The sequence below is a fragment of the Hippoglossus stenolepis genome, chromosome 18 (assembly GCF_022539355.2).
Source record: "Hippoglossus stenolepis isolate QCI-W04-F060 chromosome 18, HSTE1.2, whole genome shotgun sequence".
Lineage (NCBI taxonomy): Eukaryota > Metazoa > Chordata > Actinopteri > Pleuronectiformes > Pleuronectidae > Hippoglossus > Hippoglossus stenolepis.
In genome coordinates, this window is record NC_061500.1 from 16,621,175 (window position 1) to 16,635,074 (window position 13,900).

The 13,900-nt window shown below is 39.9% G+C and overlaps 1 protein-coding gene across 6 annotated transcripts in view; it reads right to left on the minus strand.

The window, feature by feature from the left end:
- Positions 1 to 6,834: 6,834 nt before the first annotated feature.
- The window catches only part of LOC118125707 (electrogenic sodium bicarbonate cotransporter 1), a 33,800-nt gene continuing 26,734 nt past the window's right edge, over positions 6,835 to 13,900 (minus strand). For 2 of the 6 annotated variants that reach the window (XM_035184603.2, XM_035184607.2), the window contains 9 exons: positions 13,419 to 13,580; positions 12,771 to 12,949; positions 11,724 to 11,796; positions 11,037 to 11,105; positions 10,161 to 10,334; positions 9,871 to 10,035; positions 9,624 to 9,717; positions 9,264 to 9,341; positions 6,835 to 9,136 (listed from right to left, as the gene is read on the minus strand). In XM_035184603.2, coding sequence (XP_035040494.1) covers positions 9,298 to 9,341; positions 9,624 to 9,717; positions 9,871 to 10,035; positions 10,161 to 10,334; positions 11,037 to 11,105; positions 11,724 to 11,796; positions 12,771 to 12,949; positions 13,419 to 13,580 — 960 coding nt within the window. In that variant the 3' untranslated portion in view covers positions 6,835 to 9,136; positions 9,264 to 9,297. The remainder of the gene's footprint in view (positions 9,137 to 9,263; positions 9,342 to 9,623; positions 9,718 to 9,870; positions 10,036 to 10,160; positions 10,335 to 11,036; positions 11,106 to 11,723; positions 11,797 to 12,770; positions 12,950 to 13,418; positions 13,581 to 13,900) is intronic. The other 4 variants (XM_035184605.2, XM_035184602.2, XM_035184604.2 and 1 more) reach the window with 3 other exon arrangements.

Consider the following 13,900-nt stretch of genomic DNA (forward strand, 5'->3'; position numbering starts at 1 on the left):
GATATCTGGTGACGGACAGAGACAGAGAGGCATTAATATATCACTTAAATAACCTGTTACGTGTTCGGCACATCAGTAGCCCTCATGTGTTCCCGAATAAAAATCTTCCCTTAACAAAATCGACCAATTATTAACCAGAGCACCATTACACCCACACACGCACCCCTCAGTGGAGTGCAATTCTGCAGACCAGAAGAAGAATCGATTGGTAGTTACATAAAACAATAGAACCTCTACAGGAATCAATAGTTCAATTCTTGTGTCTCTTGATTATTGTAAGTGGGTTGATTCAGTGAAGTGCATGCTTCCTCACACCCTATAAAAAACGCCACGCTGACCAAAATGAGATATCTGCTGTGAGAGTGGTGGGCGAGCGTGCTTGATGGTTTACCGATTGGTTACGGTGAAAAAGTGACACTGGCATTCTGGGATGGAATAAGGTTTGAATTCAAACTTGTTTTCCACAGTTCTGTGATTGGAACACATCAATACCCATCTAGATGGATTTTTGGAAACTCATTTTTTCGGAAATTTCTTGATCGCTTGGCTCATGCTTTCTGCAGAATGAGTTGTTTTAAGTATTTTTTTTATTTCACGTATCCATTCACGTTAATTATTATTAACAATGAGCTGTCAAATCATCGTGTGTGTTTACAATGGCATAAACAAATCAAAGAAGGCCAGGTTTGCTCTGTGATGAATATTCTATCAGCGGCAATGTATTCATCAGTCAAATTCAACAAATTCAACAAATTTTTTCAACAAACAAGTACATAAATAGTGGTTATACTACTATGATGACATAACAACAATAATAACACATCAATAACAACAACCAGCAATAATATTTAAAAAATTAAAAACTGCTACAGTGAGATTCTTCAAGAAGAAATAATATTTCTCTATCGCTACACAGCTAGTTTTAGTTTCACACTCATGTAATCACATTCATCACATGCTGGTAATTATACCACAGCAAGCAAACAATGACCAAATAACAAAAATCAAAGACTAAAGCTGATTTTAAGAGTAGATCAGATTTAGTTTGTCTTTCAATCATCATGGATTTTGGATCAAATTCAAACTATACATTTAGCCGTGTCAGCCTGGACAGTGTATCAGTGATATTTACTGCTATAAGAGTAAATCCCACAGTGCATAATGAATTAGTCCAGGTGTTGGGAAGGAAAGTCACAATTTCTTCCTGAGGTATATTTTCTTACATCTCCCTAATAATTTGAAACCATCTTACCTTATCAGTATCTGGGTTGGATTCCTCTCTTCTTCCTCTCTCACTGATCTGTTTCATGGAAAATCCTCCCGCTCAGAGGAAAAAGCCGCACGCTCGCATCCCCCCTCTGTGCAAAGTGCCTGCAAGGCAGAGACTGCTGGGGCTGCTAGAGATGACAGAGAGGAGACCAGAGTCACCCATGGGAGATGTGCTGGGCAGTGCAGGTGCTGGGAGCGAGACGCGTCTTGGGGCGTTGTATGAATTGATTTGATGTATATATTGCTGCCACACCACTCTGTGTCAATGAGGGGCAAAGGTTGAGCATCTGAAAAGACTCAGGCATCTGTTTTCTTCGGCAGTCGCGGAACATCTTGTTGAGGTGTTGAGGGGATGTCACCGCTCGTCTTGGATCAACCAATCAGTTACAGAGCATCAACCCTCCTCCCTTGTGCTCCCTGCGTAAAATCACGTCTCACCTTTTTCTTCTCACATCCCTGCAAAGTGGAGTCCATGTGAAGTTCAAATGGTTTCAACACAGCGCTGCATCTTAATGGGGGGGTTTCTGAGACAGGATTTCTCAAATGGTTGTGATGGTTGACACGTTCAGAACACTACCCACCATGTTGCAAGCTGCATCAGGATTATCGACACGTTTCGGGGGGGAATGGAAATTGTCTGAGATTGTTAAAACAGAAGATAGGTTGAGGGGTGAGGATTTAATCCGGGGTCAATATGTGGTGGATGCAGGAGCGAGGGGTGAGGAAGAGGACTGATGGCACAGGGTGATACCTGACCAATAGGCAGCAGCAGGTCAAGGAGCAGGATTGATGCCTTGTAAGTGGATAGTTGACATTTGACTGGAGGGGAAATGAAAAAAGGAGGAAGCAACTATTTTGTGTGTGGTTGTCATACAAAGTATCTCTTTCAGTTTTTGCTGGGTCGCTGTAAAATGCAAAACGCTCAATTAGCACATTAAAATGCCTTTAGCATAAAAGCTGTCAAAATAGTTGTCTTAGAGGGAAGCGAGAGGGAGGGAACTCGGTGTCAGCCAGAGTTTATATGAAGTTTATCATTTTAAAAATAGGGTTTTCCAGTGCGCAGCCACATGAAGTTTTAATAATACGTTCAATGCATTGCAGGCAAAGCGGTTCACAGGTTGTGGTGGCAGAGGCTTATGTGCGTGTGGCTGTGCTGTGTTTTCTTTATGTGGAGGACATGAGGATTGTAATGGAAAATGTTACCAATATACCACACTTGTATTATCTCTGCTTATGCATACCATTCCTCCGTGTGAAACTCTTATCGGCAGAATGCTTGTCTCCCCCACCTGTTTCTTTGTCGTTCCCTCTGCAGAATGCTCTTAGCATGCTGTACGACTGTCTGACCTTCCTTGCGAGGAATCAAGTATACTTAAAAGACTAGGATTCAGAAGTATTTTTGTTTCAGAAGTCTCACCAGGTCAAATTTCCATCACAGAATCAAGGATACAAAAATCACGGGAAGCTTTCATCACAACATTCATTCAGTGTCGCCTCGTCTTTGGATTTTTCAGCTCATTGTGCTTGCTATTAATTTGGCTCAGCGATTATCAGTGATTAGACTAATGAGAAATGTTCTTTCTCACCCACTTTTTTGGTTTTCTATATAAAATAGCAAATAGCAAAGCAAAAAGCCATTAATTCAAAATAATTTTATGAGTTTATACTGTGAAGTTATCTACTAAGGTTTTATTCTGCTTTAATTGACGGCAGGGTGAGTTACACCGAAGCAGATTAACACACGTAACACTGAATAGGCCCTGTCCCCAGTCCTCTCCCTTCGCCCAACCCCTAGATATGAGGTACGCTTCTCTGGGAGTGTCCCCCTTCAAACGGAGCCACAAGGGAGAGGGCTAGAAAATCCTCCCTGAGGAATTGGGACACCACTCGCTACGTCATCAGCAGCCAACCGACGTTACCACAGTGACAAACAATATTAACTAACATTATTATATTAACCACCGTTATCAACGAACATCGTAACAGTGACACATCTGACAACTGCAGGACAGACATCTCTCTCACATTTTCCTAAAAATAGTAATTAAGGGATTTCACTGCTCATCTTGGATCAATCAGTTACTGAGCATCCGTCCTCCTCCCCTGTGCTCACCCCTGTTCTCAACAGGTCCTGTGTAAATCACTCTTCACCTTTTCCTTCTCTCACCTCCGCTACGTTGAGAAAAGGTGAAGTTTGAATGCTGCACGCTCTCTCTCTTTTTCCACAGCGCTTCACTCTTTCCTCCAGGCTACATTTCAGGCCCCTGACATGTGTTGTTCGCAAATCCTGAATATCATTAATACATCTACTATCATCAACAGATCGTTGTGTCAGTCATAGTATACCTTGAATATGAGATGCAATGTGGCCAAAAATATATTTAAATACAGTTGCATATTTGATTTTACCAAGATATGCTAAGAGAAAAGCAATAATTCAGAACTATGCAAAATTATCGAACTTTATTATGTCCACATAGAGCAACAAGAGAAAAGCTACTTACAGTTTTTTATGTTGTGGCTGATCTATGTATAAATATGAATAATAATGTGTGGTATCAAAGTGGTATCAAGGTTGTCTATCAGGACAGATATAAAATCTTGAACAGCTTCACACACGAGATACCATATATATAGCTATATAGATATATTCCTACATTTTCAAGTATAATGAATATTGTCTTCATTTGGAAATGTGAGAAATTAAAGTCCGAAATAAAAAAAACAATTGACTTATTCCAGTAGTGGAAGTCTGTGTTCAGCTCAGTGACAGTTAATAAGGTGACAGTAAACCCGCTGGCTCCTGACACACACTGTGCACCCCTCCCATGACATGGTCACCGAGGTTCATGTCAATGTCCTGTAGTCATCTGTTCACTTTCACTGTGTAATTTCTCAGTCCACAGAGGAGCCACTCTTTCGCTTTCCCCTCTGGGTCCCCGTCTGTCATTTTCTCCCCCAAATAAATGCTCACATAAATTGTCCCTCACTTTGCCAGCCGAGGCCATTATCAATTTGATTATTAGCAGTGCTGCAGTTAATAAATTGGATCTATAGTTATGACTTCATTTGAGTGGTGTGTGTCTGCTCACTGGTGTTCTTCTAAGTTTCATGGATGCAACACAGTGTTAAAAGAAGGACAGATGTCCGCAGGTGTCAGGAGGGTGGTCCACAGCTCAGGTTCCGCTCAGAGACTTTTCTTCGCGATGACAACTTCATAACTGTGTAATTATGTGATCCTTGGAATAAGTCAAAGAAGAAACAAGCTTTGCCAAATGTACATTTGCATGTGCTGTCGAAATAAAGGAGAGGATACAGTAAGAAAGCTGTGTCACAGTTCGCTCGCAGTGGAAGCTAATGAGACGAAGAATGGACAATTTAATAATGAGGTAAACGGAGCAGGAAATGGCGCTGCAACTAATTTTCCTTTCGACTCCCGAAGCCTGTTATTATTGTTCTATTTAAGCTCAGAGAGCAGCAAGTGATATTGTTAACCCAGATTTTGATTATTAGTTGTGTGGTGTTTTGCCTCCAACGTTGAGCCTCTTTTTTTCGCTGGGAAACAGTCAGGTCATTATTTTGTTGTTTTGCTTTGGTGCATCAGCCTGACAGTGATTGTAACTAACACACAGTTCTATTCAACACCCTAAAAGCCCACGCTTCTATTATTAGAAAACAGTATGTCATAGCCCACTGTTCTTACAGTTACAGATAAATATTTCCACTCTCTAATCAAACAAAAAAGATCTAAATGCATCCACATGCATAACATCATTTTTGCTCTTCATTGTATCACCGCGTACGAATTTCATTTTCGTCCTTTTCTAGTTCCCAAGGTTCCCAAATGGACGACGACAGTTAATAGAAACAGACAATGGCACACGATCACACCATTCAAACCACAGCTACTGATTTACAGTGGTTGATCAATGTTAGTTGTACCTATAGTGGCTTTACTTGTAAATAAGACATTTACATATATTTTATAGATACGGATATGTATTTGGAAGCCATATACTAATAAATGTAATTAAATGTATATGTACATCTGCAGCTTCAGACCACATGACTCATGTGTGACCAACCTTTATTAGTCCTCATTAGTAAACAGAGAGGAGTAAGTTGCTCTTAAAGCTAATATCTGATCTATAGAGCAATAGCACATGATGAAATTAGTGTGGAGTATAAAGGCCGACTCAGTGTGGTTAACCTCCAAATCCACATGCAGATGATAAAAGACAAATACATTCAATTTATTCAATTACAGCTGCCTTTTGGATTTCCTGCACATAGAATTTCCTCAACAGGTCAGTGAAGGCAACATTTGTTTTAGAATTGGTATTGAGAGTGCATAGTGGTAGCTGCACCGTGGATAATTGAATCATAAATGCTGCCCTTTTAGCAGCATCGGTCATTTGCCGTCATCATGGTGCTCATGGTATTTTATCCACCTTGTCCTTCCAAAGGTTGGAGATATTGCAAAAGTCTTTACTATGAAAATGTGTTTCTAACATCAAGGACAAGCAAAAATATCGAAAACAACTATCAGTATAACGCAACTCAGGACAAGAGCACCGCAAAGAACTGCCTGCAAAACACCTAATAACGTTGAATCAACAACTCTCTGACACTAACTCGGTTTCAAAGGGGCGGTGGATTGCATCACACCACACAGGTGTTTTTCTGCTGTCAGACGCCATGACAACCAATCTCGTGTTCTACGCAGAAATTGTCTTTACCTATAGGTTTTTGTTTGGAATCATTTCCTTTAAAGAGTCACTACTGCCCCCTTGAGCCTAAATATGATGCAGTGTGGGACCGAACAGGAGGATCAGCCACTACATTCACTTCTATTGTATCTACTAGATTTACTTTTAAAATTGGAAAGCAATGTTTACACCTTTCATTGTCAGCATTCAACAGAACATAATGGGACGCCTCCCTTCGTGTGCTCTCATGGTCACATTACTCATATCCAGTCACTCGGACAACACCTGTAATATCCAATATCATTAAGCTCAGTGGATTGTCCAGTAAAAAACAAAATAATACGGAGGAGTTAATTATTACACATTTTTTGATCTTGGCAATGACACAGTGATTCATTGTCATGAGCCAATTAGCTTCATTACAGCCGACACGGAGTCCTTTGATCGTGGAAACTATGCAGCTTTTCCTTTTTTCCTCTCTGCTGTGAGACTGAGCACTTGCAGCAGGATGTGAGGACGGCATCTGCAGCTTAGATTACACCCGATACATCCACTTAAGAGACCCACACATGCACTCCACGTGTCTGGAGCTCACACACCAGATGCTTTATAGTGCATATATTCATATACACTTTAATTACATTTAACTGGGACTGTTGTGCTTAGAACAGGCACTGGTAAATGTCTAAAAACACTTTGTGGCCTCATGTGTTATTGCATTAGGTGTATATTCAGCAGATTACCCCTCTGTAGTGCAGATAATATCAACTTTACTAAATCACACATCAGTTCAAACCCATCATTTACAAGCTGCATCTTTCAAACGCGTCAAATAAAGTTAAAAACACAAGAGAACTGAGTGTTTAAGAATCATCTGGACTGTTTTATTGCTCATTCAAAAACATCACTGTTAAAAAAAAAAAAATTCCCCCCGACTCTTGCTTCCTTCTGAGTAACCTATCGTGTCATTAGATGCTTGTATAAAATTGGTTTTCAGATTAAGAACAAAAAATATATATATTATATAATCAGCAGGTCTAAAAATCAAGATTATACAGTTCACAGAACAAAGTGGAAGACAATGTGGTTTTTAGATTTTTGGGTTTCATAGCAACTTTAACGGTCTCGTACTTCACAGCGACACCTACTGATGCGATTTGGAAAAGCAGGAATCAAGAGCCCTTATAGTTGCACTACAACTGCACTGATTGTGCACGTGATTGTCTTCAAAGAAATACAGAAACATTTCAAAATGGTGATGCATTACATTCAAATGTGCAATAAGAATATCTTAACTTTACTGATTCTATTACAGTGTTTAACTTCAAAATCAGCGAGAAGAGCACGATAAAGACATTCACACGATATTGCAAAATTTAAGACCTGTGCGTTTCGCTGCTCATCGAACCGTCACTACGGAGAATTTAGATGATGATGCAGTTACGATTGTCGCAGCAAAATAATCGGTTTCATAGTGAAGCACTTTTTACTCTGCACACTATGAAGCAGGAGTTCTTCCAGGAGCGAAACATTGCATTAGCTCACAGTGATTGTTGATTTTCATTTAAAAAAAAAAAAAAAAACATTAAAAATAAAATACAAATTTACTCAAAGATTGAAATATTATCACATTTTAAATATAAATCACATTTCAAAAGGAAAATTCAACTTAAGTAGACTTTGAGGGTTGAATTCTTGGTCCAGTTTAAACTGAATCATTCAGGCGGGTGAGAAAGGGACAGGACATCACTTCTGCCCCGTCAGTACATGAAAACATTAAATAATGACATTTTATTTACAGATAATGCCATTTTGTTTTAGTTTCCCTGTGTCTGTAGTCAGAAGAGTTTTTAAAATGCGCCTTTTTGGTTGAAAAACTTAAAATCTTAAATTAGTATGTCATTTTGACAAAAAAAAAAAAAACTGAACAAAAAATATCTTAAGTGTCAGAGAACAAGATCGAAGATCCTATGCCGTGTCAGTTGGAAAAAAAATCTGTGTTTGATCACAAATAATTAATAACAGATGTTAATATCAATATAGTATGCCTGGCACCTACAGTAAATAAGAGGTAGAGCTACATACAGGTATAATACATCTACAGTATTATCTCCCTACAACAGGAAAATGACAGCAGAGTGGAAATAGACCACAGAAAATTGTTTTGCACAAACGGGGAAGTAGAAAGTAAAAGCCATAAGTAAGATTCAAACAGAGAGTTTAAATAAAATAAATATACATTAAAAAAACGAGGAAAGAAAGAAAAGAAAGATTTGGAAACGAGAAGGAGTTCCAGTCTGTATGGTGTTAAAACAAACATTGTATGCTGTTGCGTACGAATCTGCAGCCTTAGATGGCTGCTGGATAAATAATACATGTATATAATATGCCCATAATTACAAAATTAATGCCTGCTCCTGACTGTGCATAGATGACCTCTTGTAGCCCTTTTGTTCACTGCAAGTATAAAAATGGAGGATTTCACGTGCGTGTCGGCAGCTCTCGCGTGTGAATGCAATTAACACCTGCGATATGTTTGAATCTCAAAACTCCAGCAGTTACGCGTCAAAACCTTCAAGAAATATTAGAAATAACTCCTGGAGGGAAACAAACAGAACTATCAGGAGGGAGGCCAGTGATGTTCTGTGTTCTTTGGAAATAAATTGATAAGAAAAAAAAAAAGAGCAGTTCAGCGCCTGTGGAAATGCACAGAATTATATAAAAATTCATGAGTATGATGTGAAGCCATCTAACCTACAATATCCTGCACCTCTTTGATGTTTATACATGTTTAGCCAGATGCTTAATAAATTATTAGCATACACATGAATATCTTATTAATGTCCCATAAAAACCGCATACGCATGACTTTGATGAGCCCTTTTGTTTTCTACGGGGAATCACGCATACGAAGAACAGTCAAATGGCCCCTTATTCAAATTCAGTACCAGTTTTAGGACAAATGCCTCCATTCTGTTTGAATTTGGTTCTAAAGGGGAGGCTGGGTTTGTTACGTCACGTTGGTTCTGCTGGGTTCTTTGGACAAATTCATTCACAGATCAGTTTCAGAGCCCCTCCTCCAGATGAAGCCGTTATCCTCAGAGTTGCGGCCTATTCGTATCTGAGGCAAACCTTTGGTGTACGACCCTCTTTCAAGACTGGAAGGAGGAGAAAGTGAGAGAAGAGCATTAAACGTGAGGCCTGGAATCACAAAGCGTGAATTACTCTGGTTTTCTATTTCCCTGTCTGAGGAAATATGCGATGAGGATGCCAGCTGGTACTCACTTACTCAGCCACTGTGGGAGACTCAAAGTAATGCTCAGCATGGCGAATGCGCGTTAAGGAAAGTCTGGGTTTCATCTCCTGAGGGGGGAAGAGAGAGAGAGAGAAAAATAAGACATTTTCAAAAACTTACATCAAAAACAGTGATATTTTAAAGAAAATGAAAAAAGGCAAGCACCAACAAAGCTGCTTATAAGCTGTTCATTTTGATAAATCGTATTGACATTTCAAGGTGGGTGGTAAGAGCAGCTTTGAGTTCACTCAAAAAGATGTTAAAGTTGTTAAGTGGATGCAGGAAAGAGTGTTAGCAGACGTCGAGCAGCGCTTGATGCTACAGAGAAGCAAAAACTGGATAGTACTCACTATCCAAAGACTTATCCCCCAACATGGGCTCCTTTTCCATCATATCCATAGAGATTTTTATACTGGGGACATTTTCATGGTAGGGGTAGTCAGACTGTGGGAGGAGGGAGGAACATGAACACATTTGGATTTATTTTAAAGGTGAGGATCTACAGAGGATGTAGACAATCACACTGGACACATGAAAAGGTAATATGTACTGGTTAGAATTTTAATCTACACATTGAAAATATCAAGGTTTACTTACGAAATCAGCTTCGCTGTCGATGCTTCCCTTCTTCTTGTGTTTCTTCTTCTTCTCATCCTCCTTCTTCTTCTTGTCCTTCTCTGGAATGACGTCGTCCAGGTAGCTCAGGTCATGCTGGGAGAACAGGTAGTCCATGGCCTTGCGCACGGCAACCAGCGCCAAGATCTAAAATAAATAAATACATAAATAAATAAAACAGAGTATTCCAATTAGCCTCCATGTCCGGATTTTGAGCGCCACAAGCTTTTTTTTGTCAAGTCCGTCCACCAGTGACTGCAGCAGTTTCTCACCATGACCGGGAAGACGATGGCGGCCACGGTAGACTTGAGTATCCAGAGGAGGGCCAGACACAGGCCCTGGATGAAGGTGAAGAGGTGGATGCGTCTCTGGGGGACGTGTCTCAGGTAGATCAGGTCCGGCTGGTGCTTGGCTGGCATCAGGACTAGCAGAAGACGGTCCATGAACTGAAACAGACAGACGGGTTCAGAGCTTGGACACAGTGCAGCCAGAAACCGAACAGTATTTGTGTAGTGAACATAAAAATGCTAATTGCTTTTTTGTTCATGGTTGTTTCGATAACAAAAAGGGAAATGCAAGTGGAATGAGAGTTAAGGTCACTAATTCTAGTGCCGCTCCACGACTTTGACACTTTGTGGGTCGGCTTGTTTGCCATCTTTGTTTTGTCTCATGCTTTTGGTGCCAGCTCCACACCAATAGCCTTCCTTACATTCTGGCATGTTTTGGACAGGAGTGCCTGTGCTAAGCTAACATTAGCTGCTGATCGTCGGAGCGTATTTACCTCCACCAAGGATGATGGTTGTTTGTCAGCAGGATTAAGCAAATACCACAGAACAAATTTCCATTAAACTTGTTAGAAGGATCTGGGAAAAGAGGTGGATTCAGGGATTTTTATGAAGATCCAAAATAAAATTCACATCTAACAGATATAAATGTGGTTTCATAAGGGGACTGACAGCCTTGGTGGAGGTTTGTCGAATTTTTAAATGTAGCCCTGCTCATTTTAATTTTACACGTTAAATACAAAAAAAAAAGGTTTTGAGTTGTTTGAAAACATCTTTTGCTGATCTGAATGATGAAATGTAACTCTGCTTTGTTTATAGTACAGTTATTACTTTTAAGTGACAGATTTTTTTCAAATAACTCACCTGGACACCGTTGAGTGACGCCACGCCCATGTAGAGGAACACACCGTAGAGCACAGGCATGGGAATGAACTGAAAGACACAGGTTTTAAAAAAGGGCATTGATGTCATGTGTACAGACTCAACAATAAAGTGAAAGACATAAATTTAACAAATGCGATCTTTATTGTTAGTTGATTTTTTTATTAGAAACGATCTTTCACAGTCCAACGTTACAGCAGGTGGGAAGAAAGTGTAGATATTTGCATCTAAATAATGATCGCAACCGAATACGAGGAAGTTTTGAATTCAAAAAGAGACTGATGCATTATCAATAATCATTTTGATAATCTTTTCAAAATGTCAAAGACAATGTTATAAGCAATAGACAAGCACTGAAATCACAATCTTGTAAATCTCCACAAGGGGGAGCCCCAGCTGCACCAATCTCCAGTGTGACTTCACATTTTTTGATCTGGCCTCAGTGAGGGAATGAAAACTCAATAAGAAGACACTCAGCTGCAATCAGAGTTTGGGTGCTGATGAACGTGCTTATTTCACATCGCATTACTTCTACTGTGGGAGTCCCTAATCGGATGAATAGAAGATCTGAAATTATTTAAAATTTAAGAGGGGCGACAGGGGTTTGTCCTAAGAGAGGAGGACAGTAATCCTCGTTTCCAGAGAGGAATTAAGAAGCCGGAGCGTTACCTTGAGGATGGGGGCCATGAAGACGGAGAGTCCTGTGAGGAGGAACACGAAGATCCCTGTGACCCTTTGCTCCCTGAGTGAAGGAAGGAAAGAGGAAAAGAACAAGATTAATCAATAACTCAAAACTTCAAAAGGCAATAGATCTGAATCTAGACTGAAAAACAGTCAAATAACATGTAGCATGTTTCTATAATGGCAGTTTACGCTAAAGAAACAGTTAAAACACAGTACACACGCTTAACCTGGTGCAATGAGTGACGTCCTTTAAAAATGTCTTTGTATATTTTATACATTTCAATATTATATTTATATTAACTTGTAACTGACAAGTATTCATTTCCCAGTTGACAACATGAAGGTAATCGTCCTCATCATCTATACACGGCCATGTGACCATGACACAATCTTTAACAAATCAGAAATTAGTCCACGTCAAGTTTTACTTTTCAATGTTTTCAGTTCAGTTAATCTATTCTAAAAACAATTGATATACAAATATACACATTTGCACAAGACTTTACATAGATCTTTACTGCCTTACTTCTTTTCGAATCTATTTTTTCAGTTTCTCATCTCCTTGTCTTTTCTAGTGCAGGTGCAGTTCTATAAATATGAATATTTTTGTTCTTAATATTTCATTCTATGTGAACTTTCTTTTGTTTTATTCCAAAGGATTTCGTAAAGCACTTCTCAACCTTGTTAAGAAAAAACTAAAGTTTATCGTGATTGTTCTTATTATATCATGATCATTCTCGTCATAAATCTATACGATTTTTAAGTGTACACAATTTTTGACCTTTGTATACACATCAACATTTTGTGCAGACTTTGCACACAGCATTGTGGCCCAGGCTCCTACAGACAGTCAGTCTGCCCCCCAGCCACTTGCTCAAGGGGTCAATAAGATCAATTTAAACCTGGGAATCCAATATGAATGCAATAATCTACCTGGCACAGTTAAAGCCAACAATACTCTGGGAAAATAAAGAAAAGGAGGAGAAAGATCCATTATATTCAGTAATTTTTCTGGCAGCTGCGTGAACTCACCTGACACCCAGGAATTTAGGCTGCTCCCCAGGGGCCGACGTCTTGGTCTCCATTTTCAGAGAGTCGATATGGGCGATGGAGATGACTGTGGCCGCCACGTACCACGGCAGACCCATGAAAGAGCAGATGATCATCAGGATGGCCACCAAGAACAGGTCCAAGTGATAGCCTGCCCCTTTCTGAGAGGAGACACAAGGTTAAGACGGCAGTGAAGAAGAATGTGCTTTATCAGAATTAAACCACAGATATCATAAATCGCTGACGGTTCCTCATTTCCTCAGTATTTCAGGAAATTTTAACATTCTAATGACCTAATGATGATGGTGTTTACATTCTGCAGTTACACAAATGTCCTGCAATCTACACAAATATGCTGTAGTATAGTGTAAAGAGGAAAAGTTTGACTGATTTAGGTCCAAACGCCACAGTGAATGCAGAGATTACTCCACAAAGTATTCCAGGTTTTGGAAGCATTATTAATGTGCACGAGGATTAGAAGAGTGGATTTTAACTTAATAGTAAAGACATGGAAAAGTCATAATTATTTGTTTTTACAAATCAGCCATATTTTTAAAAGAAGGAGATGGGGTTGCCGGGTTTATCCAATAATTTTTGTAATTAATGAAACTCTGAGGCGGTTGCACCAACCTTGAGTTTGTGCTCCTTCCTGTTGACGATCACCGCGGTGATCTGCTGATCCATGAATATCAGAATGGTGACCAGCAGAGCGGGGAGCGCGGCTGCCAGGTACACCCACCAGGGGTTTCCTCCAAAAGGAGGAATAAACCAACCCCTCTGTGGATTTGTGGGCTGAAAGACAAATAATAAAGAACAAGACTGCACTTTATTATTTCTGCAACAAACGCAGTCCGGAACTTTTAGGCGTGGCTAACTGGACATGTGAACAGAGTCTGGGACGACTGGTGCATCATTACACGACAGAAAGCTGTTAACTAAGACTCTACGGTCAAACAAAGCTGGCTCTGTGCTTGTACTACAACACCGTCTGTGTTCTCACATCACCTATAATCATGTTGTCATTTGATGCAGGTGCCCGCTCCTCTACCCCATCAGCCCCTTTCTCCGTGTCAGGGCGGGGTTTACCGCCAGCGGAGGAACATTTGAGCTCA